Genomic DNA, 24,491 nt, shown 5'->3' on the forward strand with positions numbered 1-24,491 from the left:
CATCAACTACCCCCAGATGAGGGAATTCTGTCAACTGGACATGGCAGAAGGGCAAGAATGGGCAAGGAGGGTGGAAAGGACTGAGGACACTCGGGAGTGTAAAAGAGGGTTGAAGGAGGGAGGGAGAGGGTGAGGAAGGAAAACAAAGGGGGGTGTCATAGTGGGGATGGTGACAGCAAGGTGCATTGTGAAAGTGAGTTGTCAATATGTGGTGTAAATAACAGGAAAAAAAAACAAACTGCTGGAGGAGCTCATCAGATTGAGCAACATCTATGGACATCACCCAATGCACCCTCTAATCTTACAACTTCCAATTCCCTGGCTTTACCTGCCTTATCTTCATGTTCAGTGTTCCAGCAAGCTCGATGGCAGCTTCCACCCTGCTGTGATATGGCTCTCATATGGACCTCTTTAATGATAAAGATGAACTCTTGGTCTCTCAGTTCACCTCACAATGGCCCTTGAACTTTATCAGTCAACTTGCATTGCATTTTCCTTGTGACAGTAAAGCTATAATCTATCTTCTCTATTTTTGTTTTCTTTTGTACTACCTCAATGTTGTGATGAACTTAGGTATGGGATTCACTCAGCGATTCAGGAACAGCTTCTTCCCCTCTGCCATCCGATTTCTAAATGGACATTGAATCCATGAACACAACCTCACCACTGTTTTATTTCTGTTTTTGCACTATTATTCTTAATTTACCTATTATATATATATATATATATATATATATATATATATACACACACACACACACACTGTAAATCCTTTATTTATTTATTTCTATATTTATCATGTATTGCATTGTACTGCTGCTAAGTCAACAAATTTCACAGCGTATGTCGGTGCTTTTAGACCTGACTCTGATTTGGCTGAATGAATTGTAATCACAGTACCTCAGCATGACAGTAGTGAACCAATGAACAATTACCTATCTTTGCACACCTCCAAATTCCCCAGCAGCAAGGTCTTGGGGCCCTTCATTTTTTTCTGGAACAAAGACCCAACCAGTTCTCCTCCTACTACTCTTTTCGTTCACCTCCCTGAAAACTATTTCTCCACAGAAGTAGGTCCAGTCCTTTTCCTCCACAGATGTGGTTTGATCCACTCAGTTCCTCCAGCTGTTTGTTTTTCACCACGATCCAACATCTGCAGACTTTTTTGTCTCTGTGCATTGGAGGAGCAGAATCCACAGGAGCACGGGTAAACAGGAGTGGTAGTAGGCCATGCAGCCCTTCAAGTAGATCCTATTCAATATGATCATGACTGATCCATCCCAGGCCCCTTCTCCTCTCTGGGAGTTCCTCTTGGCCCTCAATTCTCCAACCCTTCAAAAACCTACCTACATCACTTGAAGTTCTATTGATCTAACCTCCACAATTTTCTGGGGCAGAGAATTCTTGATTCAGCACCTTTTAGACAATAGACAATAGGTGCGGGAGTAGGCCATTTGACCCTTCGAGCCAGCACCGCCATTCTCTGTGATCATGGCTGATCATCCACAATCAGTATCCCCATACCCTTTGATTCCACTATCTTTAAGAGCTCTATCCATCTCTTTCTTGATAACATCCAGAGACTTGGCCTTCACAGCATTCTGAGGCAGAGCATTCCATATATCCATCACTCTCTGGGTGAAAAAGTTTTTCCTCAACTCTGTTCTAAATGGCCTACCCCTTATTCTTAAACTGTGGCCTCTGGTTCTGGACTCACCCATCAGCGGGAACATGCTTCCTTCCTGCAGCATGTCCAATCCCTTAATAATCTTATATGTTTCAATAAGATCCTCTCTCAGCCTTCTAAATTTCAGAGTATACAAGCCCAGTCGCTCCAATCTTTCGACATATGACAGCCCCACCATCCTGGGAATTAACCTTGTGAACCTACATGGCACTCCCTCAATAGCAAAAATGTCCTTCCTCAAATTTGGAGACCAAAACTGCACACAGTTCAACTCATCCACCATTTCCTTTTTCCCCGTAATAAATTCACCCGCTTCTGTCTTCCAGGGCCCAATTTTGGTCTTAACTATTTTTTTCCTTTTCACGTACCTAAAGAAGCTTTTACTATCCTCCTTTATATTCTTAGCTGGTTTACCTTCGTACCTCATTTTTTCTCTGCATATTGCCTTTTTAATTACCTTCTGTTGCTCTTTAAAAGTTTCCCAATCCTCCGGCTTCCCACTCATTTTTGCTATGTTATACTTCTTCTCTTTTATTTTTATACGATCCATTACTTCCCTTGTCAGCCACGGCCTCCCCTTACTCTCCTTAAGATCTTTCTTCCTGTTTGGAATGAACTGATCCTGCACCTTCTGCATTATTCCCAGAAACACTTGCCATTGCTGTTCCACTGTCATCCCTGCTAGGGTATTGTTCCATTGAACATTTGTGAGAGTCATTACCAGCTGGTAAAAATCTAAATGATGTAAATAATGAAATTCTTCACCATTTTTTTTTACCTCTAACTTTCTGATGAAACTTTAAACATTCACAGTTTTTCCTCTTCAAAGATGCTGCCTGAGTTAATGAATATTTCCGGTATTTTCTAATTAAACTAATTTATCTCTTAGGACATTGAAGATCTGTATAGTAAAGTATTTCAGCAAATATAAACACAAACCCAAACAATTTTTAAAGCAAGTCCTACAGGCGTGAAACTGTGAAAAATAAACAAATTTTCAGGGTACGTTTGAATTTGACAATAATCTTGAACTTGACACCTGCTAATCACTGTTGGCATCTACAATTGTTACCTACCAAACAACACAATCTGAGTGAAGACATTCTGAATAATTTAGCAAACTCACCCCACTCCTTCTGAGAGTACCAACTGGTTCTATTACTGGTGTCTGGCTGAACCATCAATTTCAGACTGCGACTCTCAGTTCCCGCTGAGTGGCCGATGGATAAATAATAAATCCCGCTGTCGCTGATCTGCAAATCTCTCAGCAGCAAGGATGTGTTCTCCGGGAAAAGCACCGTTCGACCCTTATAGTGATCGTCAGTGAGCCTGGTCTGGGCACATCCAGCAAGGGTGCCATTTCTGCTTGAGGGGCATCGATAATCTGCAATTCTCCTCCCGGCTTTGGTCCACGTGATCCGCAGATACCCGTGTGAGTCCGGGTCGGTGTAAGAGGTGGGTAGGGGCACAGACTGCCCGACGGTTCCATTCATGCGGTCCTGATGCACAGTCAGTGTTACAGCACCTAACAGTGGAGATGGTAATTGTTTCATGATATGGTAACTCTATCGCAATAAAACATTATAGTTGCAAATACACGGTAAATCAGACCGAATCCGTGACAAATTTCTAGAATCTCCAATTGTTCTTTCTCTGTGAATAATAGATCAATTGTTTAAACCGTGGAGCAAAACCAGATGAAGTAAACATTTTCTGCGTTTCACATCTTTCCAAAAGCATATAAGGGTGTGATTAGGTACACGGACTCTACGCTGTCGTAATATTCCCTGTAAACTGTTTCTCCATTCATATATTTCACACCTTGCCCCGCCCAGCGCTGTTCTTGGATCTCTTAGGCTTAATGCAGGAACTTTCTGCTTTCTGGGTCGAAGCTGCTTTCCAACATAAATTAAAATCTGTGAGATTATTGACGTTACACTGATATTAGTAAAATGACCAGCACAATAATTGTATCGCTCATTTATAAAGTATAACTAATGTAGACAATGACGGTCTTATGTATTTGACTCGCAGGGTTGACACGTGGAATTATGACGTTGTAGCAATTAGTGAAACTTGGCTACAGGAGGGGCAGGACTGGCAGTTCAATATTCCAGGGTTCCGATGTTTCAGATGTGATCGAGGCAGAGGAATGAAAGGTGGGGGAGTAGCATTGCTTGTCATGGAAAATGTTACAGCAGTGCTCAGGCAGGACAGATTAGAGGGCTTGTCTACTGAGTCCTTATGGGTGGAGCTGAGAAACAGGAAAGGCATGGCCACATTATTCGGGTTGAGTTATAGACCACCCAATAGTCAGCGAGAATTGGAAGAGCAAACCTGCAGAGAGATTGCAGCAACTGCAGGAAACATAAAGTTGTGGTGGTAGGGGATTTTAATTTTCCATATATAGATTGGCACTCCCATACTGTTAGGGGTCTAGATGGTTTAGAGTTTGTAAAATGTGTTCAGGAAAGTTTTCTGAATCAATATACAGAGGGACCAACTAGAGGGGATGCAATATTGGATCTCCTATTAGGAAAGGAGTTAGGACAAATGAAGGAAGTCTGTGTAGGGGAGCACTTTGGTTCCAGTGATCATAACACCATTAGTTTCAACCTGATCATGGGCAAGGATAGATCTGGTCCTAGGGTTGAGGTTCTGAACTGGAAGAAGGCCAAATTTGAAGAAATGAGAAAGGATCTAAAAAGCGTGGATTGGGACAGGTTGTTCTCTGGCAAGGATGTGATCAGTAGGTGGGAAGCCTTCAAAGGAGAAATTTTGAGAGTGCAGAATTTGTATGTTCCTGTCAGGATTAAAAGCAAATTGAATAGGAATAAGGAACCTTGGTTCTCAAGGGATATTGCAACTCTGATAAAGAATAAGAGGGAGTTGTATGACATGTATAGGAAACAGGGAGTAAATAAGGTGCTTGAGGAGTATAAAAAGTGCAAGAAAATACTTAAGAAGGAAATCAGGAGGGCAGTCAAAGTGAAGGATAATCCAAAGAGCTTTTACAAGTATATTAAGAGTAAAAAGAGATAAAATTGGTCCTCTTGAAGATCAGAGTGGTCGGCTATGTGCGGAACCAAAAGAAATGGGGGAGATCTTAAATGGGTTTTTTGCGTCTGTATTTACTAAGGAAACTGGCATGAAGTCTATGGAATTAAGGGAAACAAGTAGTGAGATCATGGAAAATGTACAGATCGAAAAGGAGGAGGTGCTTGCTATCTTGAGGAAAATTAAAGTGGTTAAATCCCCGGGACCTGACAGGGTGTTCCCAGGGACCTTGAAGGAGACTAGTGTTGAAATTGCAGGGGCCCTGGCAGAAATATTTAAAATGTCGGTGTCTATGGGTGAGGTGCCGGAGGATGAGAGTGGCTCATGTTGTTCCGTTGTTTAAAAAAGGATCGAAAAGTAATCCAGGAAATTATAGGCTGGTAAATTTGATGTCGGTTGTGGGTAAGTTATTGGAGGGAGTACAAGCATTTGGCATCTACAAGCATTTGGATAGACAGGGACTTATTAGGGAGAGTCAACATGGCTTTGTGCGTGGCAGGTCATGTTTGACCAATCTATTGGAGTTTTTCGAGGAGGTTACCAGGAAAGTGGATGAAGGGAAGACAGTGGATATTGCTACATGGACTTCAGTAAGGCCTTTGACAAGGTCCCGCATGGGAGGTTAGTTAGGAAAATTCAGTCACTAGGTATACATGGAGAGGTGGTAAATTGGATTAGACATTGGCTCAATGGAAGAAGCCAGAGTGGTGGTAGAGAATTGCTTCTCCGAGTGGAGGCCTGTGACTAGTGTTGTGCCACAGGGATCAGTGCTGGGTCCATTGTTATTTGTCATCTATATCAATGATCTGTTTGATAATGTGGTTAATTGGATCAGCAAATTTGCTGATGATACAAAGATTGGAGGTGTAGTGTACAGTGAGGAAGGTTTTCAGAGCCTGCAGAGGGACTTGGACCAACTGGAAAAATGGGCTGAAAAATGGCAGATGGAGTTTAATACAGGCAAGTCTGAGGTATTGCACTTTGGAAGGACAAACCAAGGTAGAATATATAGGGTAAATGGTAAGGCACTGAGGAGTGCAGTAGAACAGAGGGATCTGGGAATACAGATACAAAATTCCCTAAAAGTGTCGTCACAGGTAGATAGGGTCATAAAGAGAGCTTTTGGTACATTGGCCCTTATTAATCAAAGTATTGAGTATAAGAGCTGGAATGTTATGATGAGGTTGTATAAGGCATTGGTGAGGCTGAATCTGGAGTATTGTGTTCAGTTTTGGTCACCAAATTACAGGAAGGATATTAATGAGGTTGAAAGTGTGCAGAGAAGGTTTACAAGGATGTTGCCGGGACTCGTGTAAAAGGTTGAAATAGGTTAGGACTTTATTCCCTGGAGTGTAGAAGAATGAGGGGAGATTTGATAGAGGTATATAAAATTATGATGGGTATAGATAGAGTGAATGCAAGCAGGCTTTTTCCACTGAGGCAAGGGGAGAAAAAAAAACAGAGGACGTGGGTTAAGGATGAGGGGGGAAAAGTTTAAATGGAACATTAGGGGGGCTTCTTCACACAAAGAGTGGTGGGAGTATGGAATGAGCTGCCAGACGAGGTGGTAAATGGGGGTGGGATTCTTTTTTAACATTTAAGAATAAATTGGACAGATACATAGATGGGAGGTGTATGGAGGGATATGGTCCATGTGCAGGTCAGTGGGACTAGGCAGAAAATGGTTCGGCACAGCCAAGAAGGGCCAAAAGGCCTGTTTCTGTGCTGTAGTTTTTCTATGGTTTCTACGGGTCAAGTTCAGATGGTATAATCAGCTACAATCCGGCTTGAGAGTAACCCTGAGTAGCTTCATTCAGTGAATTTGATTCTGCTTGTAATGCAAGAGCGCAGGAGGATGAAAATCAGCCCATCCTGCTGGTGCTAGTTCTTTAATAAATCTTTCTGCTTAGGGTTACTGGTCCCTTTCCCTCACAACCCTGTAAAAATATTGTTTCCTCAAACTCTAATATTAAAACACTGGATCTGAGGGAGCTGCAGATTTAGTTCACTGAATTAACAATGTACATTCCCTGATATTTATTTACTTATTTTAGAGAGACAGTGCAGAAAAGGCTCTACCAGCCCTTGCAGCCACGCTGTTCAGCGACACCCAACAGCTCCGATTAACCCTAACCTGATCATGGAAGAATTTATAATGCCCAATTAACCCACTACCTGGTACATCTTTTGGACTGTGGGAGGAAAGCGGAGCACCCAGAGTAAACATAGAAACCTACAGCACAATACAGGTGCTTCAGCCCACAATGATGTGCCAAACATGTACTTACCTCAGAAATTTCCTAGTGTTACCCATACCCCTCTATTTTTCTAAGCTCCAGTACCTGTCCAGGAGCCTCTTAATGGATCCTATCGTATCCACCTCCACCACCATTGCCAGCAGCCCATTCCACGCACTCACCACTCTCTGCGTAAAAAAAGAACTTACCCCTGACATCTCCTCTATACCTGCTTCCAAGCACCTTAAAACTGTGCCCTCTCGTGTTAGTCATTTCAGTCCTGGGAAAAAGCCTCTGATTATCCACATGATCAATGTCTCTCATTATCGTGTACACCTCTATCGTCACCTCTCATTCTCTGTCGCTCCAAGGAGAAAAGGTCGAGTTCACTCAACCTATTCTCATAAGGCATGCTCCCCACTCCAGGCAACATCCTTGTAAGTCTCCTCTGCACCCCTTCTATGGTTTCCACATCCTTCCTGTAGTGAGGCAACCATAACTGAGCACAGTACTCCAAGTGGGGTCTGACCAGGGTCCTATATAGCTGCAACATTACCTCTCGGCTCTTTAACTCAGTCCCATAGTTGATGAAGGCCAATGCACCGTATGCCTTCTCAACCACAGAGTCAACCTGTGTAGCAGCTTTGGATGTCCTATGGACTCAGACCCCAAGATCCCTCTGGTCCTCCACACTGCCAAGAGTCTTACCATTAATACTATATTCTGCCATCATATTTGACCTACCAAAATGAACCACCTCATACTTATCTGGGTTGAGCTCCATCTGCCACTTCTCAGTCCAGTTTTGCACCCTATCGATGTCCCACTGTAACCTCCGATAGCCCTCCACACTATCCACAACACCCCCAGCCTATGTGTCATCAGTAAATTTACTAACCCATCCCTCCACTTCCTTATCCAGGTCATTTATAAAAATCACAAAGAGTATGGGTCCCAGAACAGATCCCTGAGGCACACCACTGGTCACCGACCTCCATGCAGAATATGACCCATCTACAACCACTCTTTGCCTTCTGTGGGCAAGCCAGTTCTGGATCCACAAGACCCTAATTTACCCTGTAACTGCAGACCTATTTCTAAACTTCCATTCCTGTCAAAGCTTCTTGAAAAGATTATTCTCAGTCAATTACTGCATTACTTACACCAAAACAACATCTTGGAAAGACTTCAGTCTGGTTTTAAGGCTTATCATAGCACAGAGTCTGCCCTGCTGAAAGTGTACAATGACCTGCTCCTCTCTATCCACTCAGGTGACTCTGCCATTCTAATTCTTCTTGACCTCAGCGCAGCATTCGATACTGTGGATCACGCCATTTTAATAGACAATCTCCAATACAGGGTTGGTGTTGATGGCACTGCCTTGAACTGGTTTATAGCTTACCTCAAAAATAGAAGCTTCTCTGTCAACATAGGCAAATTCTCTTCTCCCTCAGCTAGTGGGGTCCCACAAGGTTCCATCTTAGGTCCCATCCTTTTCTCTATATATACGTGCTTCCCCCCTGCCAAATCATTCAAAATTATGACATTTCTTTCCACTGTTATGTTGACGACACACAGTTTTATCTCCCCCGAAACCAATGGACCAGTCAAAAATAACCAGCCTTATGAACTGCCTTGAGGACATAAAGTGTTGGAATGCACAAAACTTCTTACAGCTGAATGAAGGCAAGTCTGAAGTTGTCCTATTTGCCCCCCTGACTCCATCAAAGTGATTACCAACAGTCTTGGTAACTTGTCCACCCTTGTCAAACCCCATGTTAAATCCCTTGGTGTGATATTTGATTCCAGTTTTAAGTTTGACAAGCAAGTTAATGCAGCAGTAAAAGCCAGTTTTTTCCAGCTTCGTACTATTGCCAAAATCAAATAGTTTCTCCCTTTTAAAGATCTTGAGAAAGTCATCCATGCCCTTATATCCTCCCGCTTGGACTACTCCAACTCTCTGTATACTGGGATTAGTCAGTCGTCCCTGTCCCGCCTGCAACTGGTCCAGAATGCCGCAGCCAGGCTCCTGCTGGGTGCCTGGGACCATATTACTCCTATCCTGGCCTCCCTCCACTGGCTGCCATTACAGTTCAGAATTGATTTTAAGATTCTCCTGTTTGTTTATAAAGCCCTAAATGGGCTAGCTCCCCCTTATATCACAGACCTCCTAACCCCATATTCTACTTCCAGGTCCCCCAGGTCGGCTGACTTGAGGCTCCTGGCTGTCCCGCGATCTAAACTTAAGTTCAGGGGTGACTGCACCTTTGCTATTGTAGCCCCTAGACTGTGGAACAGCATTTCCCTCCCTATCAGATCTACCCCCTCCATCGACTCTTTTAAATCCAGGCTCAAAACTTAATTTTATTCACTAGCGTTTGAATCCTCCTGATGTGGCTGATTTTTGGCGCGTGCCTGGGCCCATGTGTTGTTTCTTTTGTGCCTATAAGCTGTTTGCCTTGTTGGTTATGTCTGTGTTTCTTGTATTTGTGATTTTAGCTATCTGCCCTGATCTGTACAGTTCTTTGATGAATGTGGGTTGTTTTAAAATGTGCTATATAAGTATATCTGACTTGACTTAACTTGACAATGTCCAGTTGGATCCCATGCCTCCTTACTTTCTCAATAAGCCTTGCATGGGGTACCTTATCAAATGCCTTCTCAAGCCCACACATTCCACAGAGAGGACGTATTGATTCATTGCGGAGGACGTGGGAATTGAACTCTGAACTCCAACGTCTCAAACACTAACCGCTACACTGCTGTGGCACTTAATGCAATTAAAAGTGTGTTTTAACATTTATTCAGAACAAGATTTCATTCTGAGTACAGGTCAACGTACATTTTCAATTGCTAATCATGCAAACCCTCACCATTAATAGCAAAGAGATGTGAAAAAAAGATGTCAACATACACTCCCAAAATCTCTTTAAACTGCACTTCAATTGTTGAAAGTAACTTAAGTTTATAGAAGGATGTTCAGCCATTGTAAATACAGAAAAATCGACAGTTGTATTGATCAAATCTTGTGTTGGGGACTCCAATGAGATCTGGGATGGGGGTCTGCTCGGGTTTAACATATTGACGAGGGCCAAACCAACCCCAGCACTATTTTCTGCTTCCCTCAGGCAGAAGTGCATAGAAAACAATGCAAACAACGTCTTCATGTATTTAATATGTCTGTGATGGGAGTGTGTAAAGACAGCGTTGCATTATTAGTGAGATTTTTTTTTAAATCACATGTGCACAGCGTACTCATGCAAAAAAAAAATGGCAGTTGGTTGGAGGCATGTGCCAAGGTAGACTGTCAGCGCTGCCCAGCTCGCGCGCTCATCCTCACTCCCGTTAATCCCGTGCCTCACCACGGGCACGCTCAGCCCAGTAACCTGTCCCACTGGTGGGGCATCACCAGGCGGAAGGGTAGAATTCTCAGCCACACTCAGGCAATCAGAATCCCTGCTGGCAGAAGGCGTCACCCTCAAGCTGAAATTGTTTCCCAAGTTAACCGCAACCGCTGGTGAACGGAGTAAAGTGAGGTTAACATAGATGGTCAAAACCTGAAATAAAAATGCTGGAACTGTTCAGCTGTCCAAGCAACATATGCAAGGAGAGAATGTGCTTTTAGTGAAGGCTACACCTCACTTCTCTCTCCACAGTAGATTCAACAGGATGAGGGGTTTGACATTTGAAGAGGTTGAGTACCTAGTGCCTCACTGAGAAAGATAATTGAGGCATGTCATAATTTAGAGTTTTCCAGCGTGGAAACAGGCCCTTTGGCACAAGTCATCCATGGCGAACATGATACTGACCTGAACTAGCTCTATTTGTCCCATATCTCTCTCAGCATTTCCTATGCCCGTACGTGTCCAAGTATCCCTTAAACATTGTCATTGTACCTGTCTCTACCACTTCCACTGGCAGCTCATCTGTCATATCCACCGCTATCTGTGAAAAAGTTGCCCCTCAGTTTAAAAGAGTCTGCTCTCACTTTAAACCTGAGTCCTCTCATTTAACACTCGGAAAAGGACTGTGATCACCCATCATATCTATGTCTCTCATGATTTTATAGATCTCAGTCGGGTCAATTCCTTAGCCTCTGACACATCAGGGAGAACAGTTGTAGCCTATCCAGTCTCTTTTTACATTTGAACTCTCCATTTCCAGTATAATCCTCATGAATCTTTCCTGCACCATTTACAACTTAATGACTTCCTTCCTGTAGCTGGGTGACCAGAAATACACACAGTTCTCTAGGTGGTCTCATCAGCATCCCAGCTCCAGTTACACAGTATCCTGACTGATGAAGGTCAGTGCCCAATCACTTTCTTCACCACCCTGCCTTCACCTCACTTTCAGGGATCTACGCAGGTATCCGTCAGTCACTCTAGTACAACACTCTACAGGGTTCTGTCATTTCCTGTGTAAAATCCTGCCCAATTTAGCTCAAACAAGGGTACAGTGTAGCAGTGTGCTAAGTTAAGTTCCATTTGGTATTCCTTGGCCCACTTGGCACTGAACACACCTACATGAAACGCTGTCACAGGAAAGCAGCATCGATCATCAAAGGTCCTCATCCCCCAGGCCATGCTCTTTCTTCGCTGCTGCCATCAGGTAGAAGGTACCAGAGTCTCAGGACTTGCACCACCAGCTTCAAGAACAGTCACTACCCCTCAACCATTAGGCTCGTGAACAAAAGAGGATAACTACACTCATCTATTGAGATGATCCCACAACCAATGGTTTCACTTTAAGGACTCTATCTTATTACTTCTGTTAAGGCATAGTAGTGTAGTGAGAATGGCTCCAGGGGCCGTGTTTTGTATTGTGTGTGGATGCAGGAAGTCCGGGAGACATCCAGCCTCCCAGATAAACACATCTGCACCAGGTGTATTGAATTGCAGCTCCTGAGAGAACAGATTAGGGAACCAGAGATGCAGCTCGATGACCTTTGACACATGGGAGAATGAGGAGGTGATAGACAGGAGCTACAGGGAGGTAGTCACACTGAGATTGCAGGAGATAACCAAATGACTGTCAGGAGAAGGAGGGGAAATGCACAGCCAGTGCAGAGTACACCTGTGGCCATTTCCTCAGTAATAATTATACAACTTTAGATATTGTGAGTTTAATGTTGAAGGATACACACTGCATCCAAAGGATAGGCAGGAAGGCAGATGGGTAGCGTTATTCTGTTGGTAAAAAAATAAATCAAATCATTAGAAAGAGGTGACATAGGGTCGGAAGGTGTTGATTCATTGTGGATAGAGCTAAGGAACTGCAAGAGTAAAAGGACCCTGATGGGAGATGTATACTGACCCCCAAACATTAGTGAGGATGTGGTCTACAAATGACAATGGGAGATAAAAATGCATTACAAGAGGCAGTACCCTCTTGGGATATTTCCATATGCAGGCAGATTGGGGAAATCAGGTTGGTGCTGAATCCCAAGAGAAGGATTTCTAGAATGCCTACAAGGTGGCTTTTTAGAGCAGCTCATTGTTGAGCCCACAAGGGGAATCAGCTATTCTGGACTGGGTGTTGTGTGATGAACCAGAACTGATTAGAGATCTTTAAGGTAAGGGAACCCTTAGGGGAAAGTGATCAAAATAAAATTGAATTCACTCTGAAATTTGAGAAGGAGAAGTTAAAGTCAGATGTATCAGTACTACCATAGAGTAAAGGGAATTACAGAGGCATGAGAGAGAAGTTGGCCAAAATTGATTGGAAAAGAACACTGGCAGGGATGATGGCAGAGCAACAAAGGCTGGAATTTCTGCAAACAATTTGGAAAGCACAGAATACATACATCTCAAAGAGGAAGGAATATTCTGAAGGAAAGTTGTCACAACTGTGGCTAACAAGAGAAGTCAAAGCCAACATAAAAGCCAAAGAGACAACATATAACTGAGCAACAATTAGTGGAAGCTAGAGGATTGGGAAGCTTTTAAAAACCAACAGAAGGCAACTGAAAAGTAATTAAGATATAGCTGGAATATGAAAGTAAGCTAACCAATAATATTAATGGTGATAAAAAATGTTTCTTCAGATACATAAGGTGGAACAGCGAGAAGAGAGTGGATATCTACAATTGGAAAATCATGCTGGAGAGGTAGTAATTGGGGTCACGGAAATGGCAGACAAACTGAATGAGTATTTTGTATCATTCTTCACTGAGGAAAACACTAGCAGTATGGTGTATGGTGGAAGTTCAAGGTGTCAGGTGTCACAAAATGTGTGAAGTTATCATAACTAGAGAGAAGTTTCTTGGGAGACTTAAAGATCTGAAGGTAAATAAGTCACCCAGACCAGATGGTGTACACCCCCAGGATTCTGAAAGAAGAGGTAGAAGAGATTGTGGAGATATTAGTAATGATCTTTCAAGAATCAGTAGATTCTGGAATGGTTTTAGAAGACTGGAAAATTGCAAATGTCATTCCACTCATCAACAAGGGAGAGAAGCAGAATAAAAGGAAATTATAGGCCAGTTAGGCTGACCTCAGAGGTTGGGAAGATGTTGGAGTTGATTGTTTTGGGGTACTTGGAGATACATGATAAAATAGACTGTAGTCAGCATGATTTCCTTAAGGAAAAAATCTTGTCTGACATATCTGTTGGAACTCTCTGAAGAAGTAACAAGCTGGATAGACAAAGGAGAATCAGTTGATGTTGTGTACTTGCATTTTCAGAAGGCCTTTGACAAGATGCCACACGAAGCTGCTTAACAAGCTACGAGCCCATAGTTTTACAGGAAAGATTCTAGCATGGATAATTGGCAGTGACTGATTGGCAGGAGATGAAGAGTGGGCTGCTGGTGACTAGTGGGGTTCTGCAGGGATCTGTGTTGGGACCAATTCTTTTTACATTACATTACAATGATTTGAATGATGGAATTGCTGGCTCTGTTGTAAAGTTTGCAAAAAATATGAAGATAAGTGGAGGGGCAGGTAGTTTTGAGGAAGTAGAGAGGCTACAGAAGGAATTAGGCAGATTAGGTGAATGGCCAGATTAGAAGCAGTAGATGGCATACTATATTGGAAAGTGTATAGTCATGAACTTTGGGAGAAGAAATGAAAGGGTTGACTATACAAGATACAAAAAACTGAGGTGTAAAGGGACTTGGGAATCCTTGAGCAGGAATCCCTAAAGGTTACTTTGCAGGGTGAGTCTGTGGTGAGGAAGGCAAATGTGATGTTAGCATTCATTTCAAGAGGACTAGAACGTAAAAGCAAGGTTGTAATGTTGAAACTTTATAAAGCACTGGTGAGGCCTCACTTGGAATATTATGGGCAGTTTTGGGCTCCTTCTCTTAGAAAGGATGTACTGAAAGTCAAGAGGGTTCAAAGGAGGTTCACAAAAATAATTCCAGGTTTTAGTGGCCTATCGTATGAAGAGTGTTGATGGCTCTGGACCAGTATTCACTTGAATTCGGAAAAAATGAGGTGTTACCTCATTGAAACCTATCAAATGATGAAAGGCCTTGATAGAGTGGATGTGGAGAGGATGTTTCCTATGGTATAAGAGTCAAAGACCAGAGGACACAGCCTCAGAATAGAAGGGTGTCCTTTTAGAACAGTGATTATGAGGAGGTTCTTTAGTCAGATAGTGGTGAATTTGTGGAATACATTGCCACTGGCAGCTGTGGAGGCCAAATCTCTATGCATATTTAAGGCAGAGGTTGATAGATTCTTGATTGGTCAGGGTATGAAGGGATACGGGGAGAAATCAGGAGATCGGGGCTGAGAGGAAAATGGATTGGCCATCATGAAACAGTGAACAGACTCAATGGACCATATGGCCTAATTCTGTTCCTATATCTTATGGTCTTATATTAGAACTTTAAAAATTGTCAGACAAGGATAAAAACAAAGACGATATTTGGGAACAAAATCCTTCAGGCGTGGGCACCAAGCAGTATGGCGAGTATATGGGGCAGACTAAGAAGCGGACTCACATTTACTGTTCTTCACTACACAGGAACTATTCCAGACTCAGATTAATTTTGAAAGTAATAACCAATGCATCTGTAATGGCCAATGCAATAACAATAGAAACTCAAAAATGTTGATCACAGCATCCTTGGGATGTATGGGATTTTAGTCTCAGTAACCTCTCTGCTACATTTTACTTAGTCATAGAATATCTTCCACGGAGATTTACTGGCAGGGTGCACAGTGGTGCAGCTCATAGAGCCTCTGTCTTGCAGTGACAGGGATCCATAGGGTTCAATTCTGACCTTGGGAGATTCTGCAGATGCCAGAAATCTTGAGGAGTACACAAAAATGCTGAAAGAACATAGCAGGTCAGATAATACCTGTGGAGGGCATTAAATAGTCAATATTTCAGTCCGAGACCCTTCATCTGGACTGGAAAGGAAGGGAGCAGCACCCAGTATCGTAAGGTGGGGTGGGATGAGGATGGATGGAGGACAAGCTGTGGTGATAGGTAAGACCAGGTGGGAGGGGTGAAGTATGATGCAAGAATACCCCCTTAGTGTTGATGAGTGTAATTATTGACTGGGTGTTCACATATAAATGCCTGAATGCAATAATGGGTCAAAGGTTGGCAATGTCAGCATTGTCGTTGAAAATGCTTGACTTGCTTGGATGAATGTAGTTTTGATTACTATCAAGAAGATTGACACTGTCCAGTAAAAAGAAAATTGTTTGATTGGTACCTCAGCTACTATCAGAAACATTCCTTCTATCTTCCCCAGTTCACAGTAGCTGCACAACGTACCAACCAAAATACAATACTTTACTTGACCAGGAGACCCGGACCTAAACCTGCAACTTGTGCTGTGACGAAAGACAAGGGAAGCAGATGCAGGAAACCACTATCATGCGCAGGTTTCCTTCATTGTCACTGATGTAAGCCCTTGGATGCCCTCCAATAGCATAGTTAGCACCTCAAGTAGAAGGATTGCAATTCAAGTAGCTGGCTCACACAATTTCTTAAAGGCAACTTGCGGTAAACAATATGTTCATGTCCAGATCTGAAAAACAAATAAATAGAATTTTAAAACTGCCTAAGTGTAATGCTTAGTAGTATAAAAGAAATGTGCTCTGCTTAATATGGGAAGTGATGTATACTGTAACTGGGGAAAAGAATTGTATTTATCAAGGCCACAATCTGTTATGATCCTTAGTCATATTTGGCAGTCAGTGGTTTGATTCCGTTTTTGTTGATTTGTCTGCAGTTGGAAGCTGCAACTGCTCCTAGATGCCTGGAAAGGGAAGAAACTTTCTGAAATATTTCCTGAGGGATCTGGTTTATATTGTGCAAGAAGTTCACCAAAAGTGCTTAATTAAAGGCACCATCTGCCCGTGGCACTTCTGACAGAACAAAACCTGTGCCGCTTGCAAAATTCCAGTTACTTAACATGTTTAAATATTCAGAGAAGTAGTTGTATTAGCTCCTGTTTGTTTGTCTATAATGTACAGTTCTTTCAACACACATCAAAGTTGCTGGTGAACGCAGCAGGCCAGGCAGCAGCTCTAGGAAGATGTACAGCTGACGTTTCAGGCCGAGACCCTTCCTCAGGGCTAACTGAAGGAAGAGCTAGTAAGAGATTTAAAAGTGGGAGGGGGAGGGGGAGATCCAAAATGTAGAAATCCAAAATCCAAAAGTAGTTGAGGTACCAATCAAACAAGTTCTCTCAATGTGTTCGGCACATTTGGCTTGGTAGACCATACTGGTTGAGGAGGACAGGAAATCTGCTTACTTGTGGCTTATACGTCCTGAAGCTGCTCTATCCATTACATTAAACAGCTCTCTAGTTACCCTCAGACATAGAAATATTTGTTTTTCCATAACTATTCATGATCCTATAGTATTATGTGCTCCCCGCAAAGTATGTTCCATATCATGCACTTATTTCCCTAGAGCTAGACGTCACAGAGGTTTCCTTGTTTGCTGAGTTGGAAATACTCTGTCTTCATTAAATAATTTCTCTTCAATGTACAGTATGTCCAGCACTGCTCCCTCTCTTCACCCTTTAATATTATCCCATATCAGAATACATGAATCCATTGTCACATTATTTTGTAATATGCCTGAAAATTTAATCCTCCTCCCCATGCCAAGCTTTCTCTCTTCCCAGTGTTTTTAAATCACTGTGAGTCAACTATTAAATTCTCAGTCCTGAAAATCTTTGCGCCATGTTACGTGTTCATGCATATGCACTTCAGACTCATCTGAGTTTGCTTTGCATAATCCTCCTGAACTCCTCACTCTGTTGCTATTTTCCAATGAGCAGCTTTTTTTTGCACTTAATTAATATCTCACTGCGTTGTTCATTTTGCTGCCAAATAAGTTTAAATTCTCCAAAAATATTATCAATACCTTACTGTGAGGATTTAATCCATTTTTTGTGTGGATGCTCTCATTTCATTCTAAAGAAAGTAACCCCTTTCCCCCAGCACTGGCTGAATACCATCTCCATTGTACACACTCTCCAGTCACACCTCAACTGTGTAATCTGTAAGAATTTCATAATTTCCTTGACATTATCCTCTACCAGTAATCACAATAAAGTGACTTAAGAAGAATGTAATACCTTCAGTAATTATACTTCTATATTTAATTTATTATCCAGCTTACTCTTAATACATTAAAAACAAATTAATGCATAGTAATATTACAAAAGGGCATTATGTTCAGAATCAGAATCAGGTTTTGTATCACCGGCATATGTCATGAAACTTCTTGTTATGCGGCAGTGGTACATTGCAATAAATAATAAAAACACTTATAAATTACAGTAAATATTCTATATATATATTAAAAAGTTAAATTAAATATAAAGTGCAAAAAGAGAGATAAAAAGTAGTGAGGTAGTGTTCATGGGTTCAGTATTGCTTTGGCTTTTAATCTATTTTACCTTAAACACTTATTTCAAGACTAACTTCAGTTCATGTGTCTCACTGAATACAATTTGTGTGTTAATTCTGAAACTACTTTTGATGCCTGTAATAATATGCAGACAATAATTCCGTGTACAATAATGGAATTAGCAGAAACACTGGGAGATTATCAGACATTGCCAAAAAGAAAATGAAATTATCATTCAGACTTTAGACTACGTGAAAATGGAATACCAAGGCATTAGGGAAGATAGGGGAATCAAATTCTTTGCTTAATCTAGGAAAATTATGCAGTCAAAAGTTAACAGTCTTTAAAAGTGGTAATCTCCTGACCTCTGTAAAGCATATCCGCGTCAGGATTTGCAGTGGAAGTCATCACAGAAAGACACAACATGGAAACAGACCCTTTTACCCACTCGGTCCATGCCGATCATCAGCAACCTATTTACATAAATCTTAGATTAATTTCTAATTCCTCCCCAGATTCTGCCAGTGATCGAGACACCAAGGGCAACATGTTGTGCTAATGCACCAAAAGACATGCATGTCATTGGAAATTGAGGAACTGCAGGCGCTGCAAACCGAAAACAAATGGGAAATGCTGCTGGAATTGGCAGGTCAGACTGATGCTTCAGGTCAAAGAATCTTCATCAGAATTATGATTTGGCCTGACTTGCTGAGTATTTCTGGCATTTTCAATTTTCTTATATTGCATATCTTTGGGACGTGGGAAGAAATTGGAATATGCAGAGGATACCCACATTGTCATAGGGAGAATGTATAAATTCAACACAGACACAGCATCCAAAAATCAAGATTGAACCCAGGTCCCTTGTGCCCTGAGGGATTGTTCTACTAATTGAGCTACTGTGCCGATGTGAACTTGTGTTCAAGACATGCCCATTGTTTCTCTCTGTAGTATAATGAATCATGGAAAAGCTGTCAAGTTTTGATGGAAAGCTCTACTTCAACAATTGACCAGGTATCTCTCGTCAGTGTTTTTCTGCAGTATAAATTAATTTAGATTTTTTTCTACATCTTTCCTATCCATTATTCCAGATGATAATCATAATGAAAGAAATGCTCGAGGCCAGAGCTTCCCTTTTACCAGTCCCCATGGCATATTGATCCTGGCTTAAAATGCATTTATCAATAGTTAAGTAAAATGGAGGTCATAATGAACATATTCTTGAAGTGTTAGTCAATGTCATTAATGTACACAAATAATTTCAAAGCTCCCAGTTGTCACAAAACAAGAAAATGAGGTAAACAATGAGGTTTCAGTCCAGCCCCATGGGCCTTCTTTTGGTGTTGGATTGGCAGACCATTAGATATTGCTCCAAAGAAATTTGTTCATTTCAGATAGAGAAGCTTTAGAGAGGATGCAGAGGAGAATACCAGGACATGTCTTATGGCGAAAGGCTGAGTGAGCTATGTTTTTTTCCCTTCGGAGCAAGGCAGGATGAGAAACAACTTGGAGCTGTGTGCATTATATGAGGCATCAACAGAATGAACGGCCAGAACAGCCACTATCTTTTTCCCAGCATGACAATGGCTAATACCAGAGCATATCCTTTCAAAGTGATTGGAGAAAGATTCAGAGGAGATGTCAGAGGTAGCTTTCTTTTTTACACGGAGAATTGTAAGTGTCTGGAATGCACTGCTTGTGATGATAGTAGAGTGTGATGGATTAGGGGCATTTATGAGACCTGTTCATGAGCACATGCATGAAAGAACAGTGGAGGGTCAGGGATAGTATAGCAGGGAAGGGAATGATTAACACAACTTCCTGGGCTGACAGGCCAATAGTGTGCAGTATGGTTCTAGTTAATATTCAAATTCACCCATTTTTCAAAATCAGAATCAGGTTTAATGTCACAGCTCAACACAGCAGTGTAATAAAATTCCCAGTGCCCCCAGTAAGTTTAAAGGAAATGCAGAAAACTGAACCCAGTGAATTTAAAGGGAGTGGTAAAAATTGAGTGAGATTAAAGGGAGTGTGGGAAACCAGGCCCAGGTGAGTTTAAAGGGAACAATGGAATTATTAAATTATATTAGGTACAATTTATTAAACAGGGGAAACTGGGCAGCCCTGTTTATAAAGCAACTACAGGAAATGGGCCTCTGGTAAAAAAGTGATGAGTATTTGGGATTTCCAAACAATGGACGAGCAGATTATTAATGTTTTACTTGAGCATGATTCACAGTTAGTGTGATTATGAACACAGCAGGTGGGATTTAAAAAATGAGGTATATAAAACAATATACTAGATGATACAATTTTAATATGTTGTAAGATAATTGAAAAGCTTGTAAAATGGCAATATCATATCTACAGCAAGGAATATACATCTACTTAAGTTTGTAAACACCAGTTGAATAATTAATTTAGTACATCAAAATCTATAAGTTGTGTGGGGAAGATTTTCTAGAAGAGTGCCTGGGAAATGCTGGTCACGAGACCATTGGAGAATATTTTTCCTTCCCATATCAGAGATGTTCAACATTACATGGGTTTCAAAGAATAAATGGAAAATGAACTACAGTGGCGGAGGTAGTGGGGGGAGTTGGAGGGGAAATCAATAAGTATTGGGACATTAGCAGATACGTTTTAGGTAGCAGTGACATCTTAAAATTGCAAAGGTAGTGATCATATCCAACACCAAAACACCTACTCTTGATATTCAATAACATTATCATCACTTCCTGACCAGCGTTACTAAGGTCAGCAATGAACAGAAACTCAACTGGGTGTACCACATAAAACTGACAATGGGCTGTGTGGGGTACCCACCGCTGATATGCAGAAGCTCCACTCCACTATCTATGAAACCCACTGCAGTCACTTCTGAGGCTATGCTGACAGCTCCTCCCAAAACCCCATCTCTCCCTCCCATATGGATAATGAAAGGAGGCATAAGGGCAACATACCGGCAGTAGTTTCCCGTCAAGTCACTCACCCTCCTGAATTAAAAATGGATTGTTCTTCCACTGTTGCTCGGATTAAACACGGAGGTTGTCGTGAGCACCATGATAAGGAGGACTTTCAAGTGGGTGTCTCGCTCTGAAGTTTCAGGATCAATAGGCCGTGGGTAATGCCTATATTCCGATATTTATTGCATTTTAAATAGAGGCTAGGTACTTGCCACAGCCAGCATGAGGGGAAGCAAACATCAGAGCAAATTGCTCTGATCTTTTGAAAGCAAATTGAACAAAAGCTGGAAATTGAAACATCAGAGAGCGGTGGAAACACCGGGCGACACAGTGACACAGCGACTGCCTCTGTCCCAAGCTCGGGAGCTGCCGGCGTGGAGAATGCACATTCTCCCTATGAGGGCATGGGTTCCCCCCGGATGATCCCGGTTCTTCCCGCATCCCAAACACTGTTGATTGGTTATTGTAAACTGCCCTCACTAGGTAGGTAAATGGTACAATCAGACTGCAGTTGGTGAGAACATGCAGAGATTAAAAACATATGTATAATGCCGACATTCCGGAAATAAAAAGCCTGAACCTTGTACAGGAGAGGACACTCAACAAAGCTTTAGTTATAAATCTCATGATTAATGTTGAGTCTGGATGTCACTGGATTCGGAATGAAAACTTTCCTAACAACTGCAAAGAGGACTTCATATCATGAAAATGTACCTACCCATTCTATCAGACGGCTGCACGGTCAAGTACAAACTGCCTTTTTCAGTTCCCGTTGAGCAGCTAATGGATAATTCATAAATCCCGCTGTCGCTGGTCTGCAAATCTTTCATCAGTAAGGATGCATTCTCTGGAAAAAGCACGGCCCGGTATTTATAGTGGTCGGCAATGGGAATGGTGTGGGTAAATCCAACTAAGTTGCCGTTTCTGTCCGAGGGACATCGAAAATCTACAATTCTTGTGCCGGTCTTGGTCCATGTGATCCGCAGATACCCGCCCGAGTCTGAGTTGGTGTAGGAGGCCGGTAGGAGCACAAACTGTCCGACCGTCCCTGTCAGGCGGTCCGGATGCATTCTCAGTGTTACAGCGGCTAAAGGAAAAATAGCAATCCTCTTAATTTATAGAACTTGTTACCACAGGCAGCTGTGGAGGACAGGCCGTTGGGTGTATTTAAGGCAGAGATTGATCGGTTATTAATCGGACACGGCATCGAAGGTGACGGGGAGAAGGCCGGGGAGTGGGGAAAAAACGGATCAGCAATGATTGAATGGCGGAGCAGACTCGATGCGCCAAATGGCCTAAATCTGCTCCCATGTCATGGTCTTCATAAAAACCACTCTATCTGAATACGTCTCCAATATACGTTGCTGATCCTTTACGTTCAGTACTGGAAATTTCAGCTCTTTGGTTCGCTGAGCTGTTCTTAGAGCCCGTCTGTGAAATTCAATATTAACATTACACTAGGGGAGAACACATTCAAGTGGTGATTAGTCTGTTCTGCCTTGCACAGTAACTGATGGAAACAACGCCAGAATTTAGATTCCGCAGCCCCGTCCGAGCTTGGCGACAGACAGCCGAGTTGATTTAGGTCTGCAGCAGTCGGGCCAATGCGCTAACAGGGTGTCCAAATGTGTCTCTTTTAAACCAGTTTGCAAGTTACAGTTTGTCAATGATACCCACCACATATTGTTTTATGTCCGCTGAGCCAGAAGGGTGTGTGTGTGTGTGTGTGTGTGTGTGTGTGTGTGTGTGTGTGTGTGTGTGTGTGTGTGTGTGGCGGGGGGAGAGGGGTGTAGTACCCTGACGAGTCCAAGGGGCGGTCTCCTGGGACGAGAGGTAGTTGCTTGCGGAGCCTTCGGTGATCCCGCCCGGAGGTTGTTTTTGAGAGATCTGGATTAAAATAACACAACCCAGTCTGCTGATGCCAGCTCTGAAAGCGCTTTCTGGTTAGTAAAACCGCCTCGCCCTTTCTCCACCAGCCTGCATTTATCTTATGCTCTTAAATCTAGTATCCAAACAGAAACCAACTATTCAATCTGCGGAAACACGAGGAATTCTGCAGATGCTGGAAATTCAAGCAACACACATCAAAGTTGCTGGTGAACGTACACCAACGATATGTGTTGTTTATTCAATCTGCGGGACGTGGTTTTATTAAATATCAGTTCCACCAACATCTGACACGGACGTACGTAGTATATTCGTTGCTTTGAATACATTCTGAAACAACCTTGAAACACAAACTGTTTGTCTGATCGTTAGTTCTGAAAACTCTTACCGTTAACAACAACGAGGTAGGTAAAAAGATAGAAGCTGCACAGCCCAGAAGCTTCTTTCAATGGCACTTTGTCGGAGGCCGTGTTTACTGTTAGAGTAAGTTGAGTTTCTGGAATGAGTATTTAAATGCCGTGTTGATACTCGTCCAGTCTCGGCTTAGGGATGGACCTCAGCTCAGCAGCAGCTCAGGTAGTTCGGTGCTTCCGGGAAGAGCGAGTGGACTATCTAAATTTACATAAGAGTTAAATACTTCATTGGCCGTATACGATCGCTGTTCGACACTAGATTCACACTACGGAAAAATAATATTGCAACGCCAAGTTCAAGCAAATGACTCTCGACCCCGCCTTCCCACCAAGAAACAAACCATTAACATTCAACACTTTCTCGAGAACAAAGGCAATCACACAGACGTAAACTATTGCTCTTAGGCCACGTGCAACAGTCTTTGTCTCTGACCTGCTGGGGGGCGCATTTCTCCAAATCTCTTTCAGATACACTGATAACAACAGGGCGGTTGCTTCCTACACTTCTGCAGAACTCGAAAATATCATCACTTTTCCAATCAGTTCTCATTCCGCCGTCAACTTCAGGAGCCTCCAAATCAGAATCAGGTTTATTATCACAAACGTGTTGTTTTGAGTATCAATGCACGACAAAAATTCTGAAAGTAACATGAAGTGAGTAAATAGAAAGAGAAAAGGTGAGACAGTGTTCATGTGTTCATTGACCGCTCAGAAGTCTGATGGCGGAGAGGGAAAGATGTTGCTAAGACGTTGACTGTCGGTCTTCAGGCTCCTGTATCACCTCGTTAATGGTAGTGATGATAAGAGGGCCTATCCCGGATGCTGAGAGTTCCTCATGAAGCAGCGCATTTTGAAGGTGTCTTCCGATGGTGTACAGGGAATTGCCCGTAATGGAGCTGGCTGGTATAACTTTCCAGGGAACCTGTTTTGGTCCTCTGCGATGGAGTCTTCATATCAGACCAGTCAGAATGATCTCCATGGTACATCTGTAGAAATTTACTAGAGTCCTTAGTGACATAAGCAGATATCCCACCCTGCAAAAACTCATTTCGGGGAGGTAGCACCATCAATTTGCGGGAGACTCCCAGAACTTCCGGTAGAGGTGGGATGTCTGCAATAGAGCAGCTCCTTAGCAGCTAGCCAGCTAGTTTAAATAACGCTCACAACACGCTGGAGGAACTCAGCAGGTTGGGCAACATCCGTGGAAAAGATCAGTCAATGTTTCAGGCCGGAACCCTTGTCAGGACTGTAGAGGGAAGGGTGAGAGACCCTATAAAGAAGGTGAGGGGAGGGTGGGAAGGAGAAGGCTGGTAGGTTCCAGGTGAAAAACCAGTAAGGAGAAAGACAAAGGGTGGGGGAAGGGGGAAGCATGGAGGTGATAGGCAGGAAAGGTGAAGAAAGAATAGGGGAAAAC

The 24,491-nt window shown here is 42.5% G+C and overlaps 1 protein-coding gene across 3 annotated transcripts in view; it reads right to left on the reverse strand.

Moving 5' to 3' along the window:
* Positions 1-23,311, reverse strand: part of LOC140197387 (uncharacterized) — a 38,583-nt gene extending 15,272 nt beyond the window's left edge. For 2 of the 3 annotated variants that reach the window (XR_011885938.1, XM_072257347.1), the window contains exons 1-3: positions 23,053-23,311; positions 21,496-21,864; positions 2,814-3,212 (exon numbers count right to left, since the gene is read on the reverse strand). Coding sequence is in view for 2 of the 3 variants with exons in the window: in XM_072257347.1 (XP_072113448.1) it covers positions 2,814-3,212; positions 21,496-21,847 (751 nt within the window). In the remaining variant the exon portion in view is untranslated. Of the gene's footprint in view, positions 1-2,813; positions 3,213-21,495; positions 21,865-22,454; positions 22,513-23,052 lie in introns of those variants that run through there. The other variant, XM_072257348.1, reaches the window with a different exon arrangement.
* Between the last annotated feature and the right edge of the window lie 1,180 nt (positions 23,312-24,491).

The sequence above is a fragment of the Mobula birostris genome, chromosome 5, assembly GCF_030028105.1.
Source record: "Mobula birostris isolate sMobBir1 chromosome 5, sMobBir1.hap1, whole genome shotgun sequence".
In the NCBI taxonomy this organism is placed as follows: Eukaryota; Metazoa; Chordata; class Chondrichthyes; order Myliobatiformes; family Myliobatidae; genus Mobula; species Mobula birostris.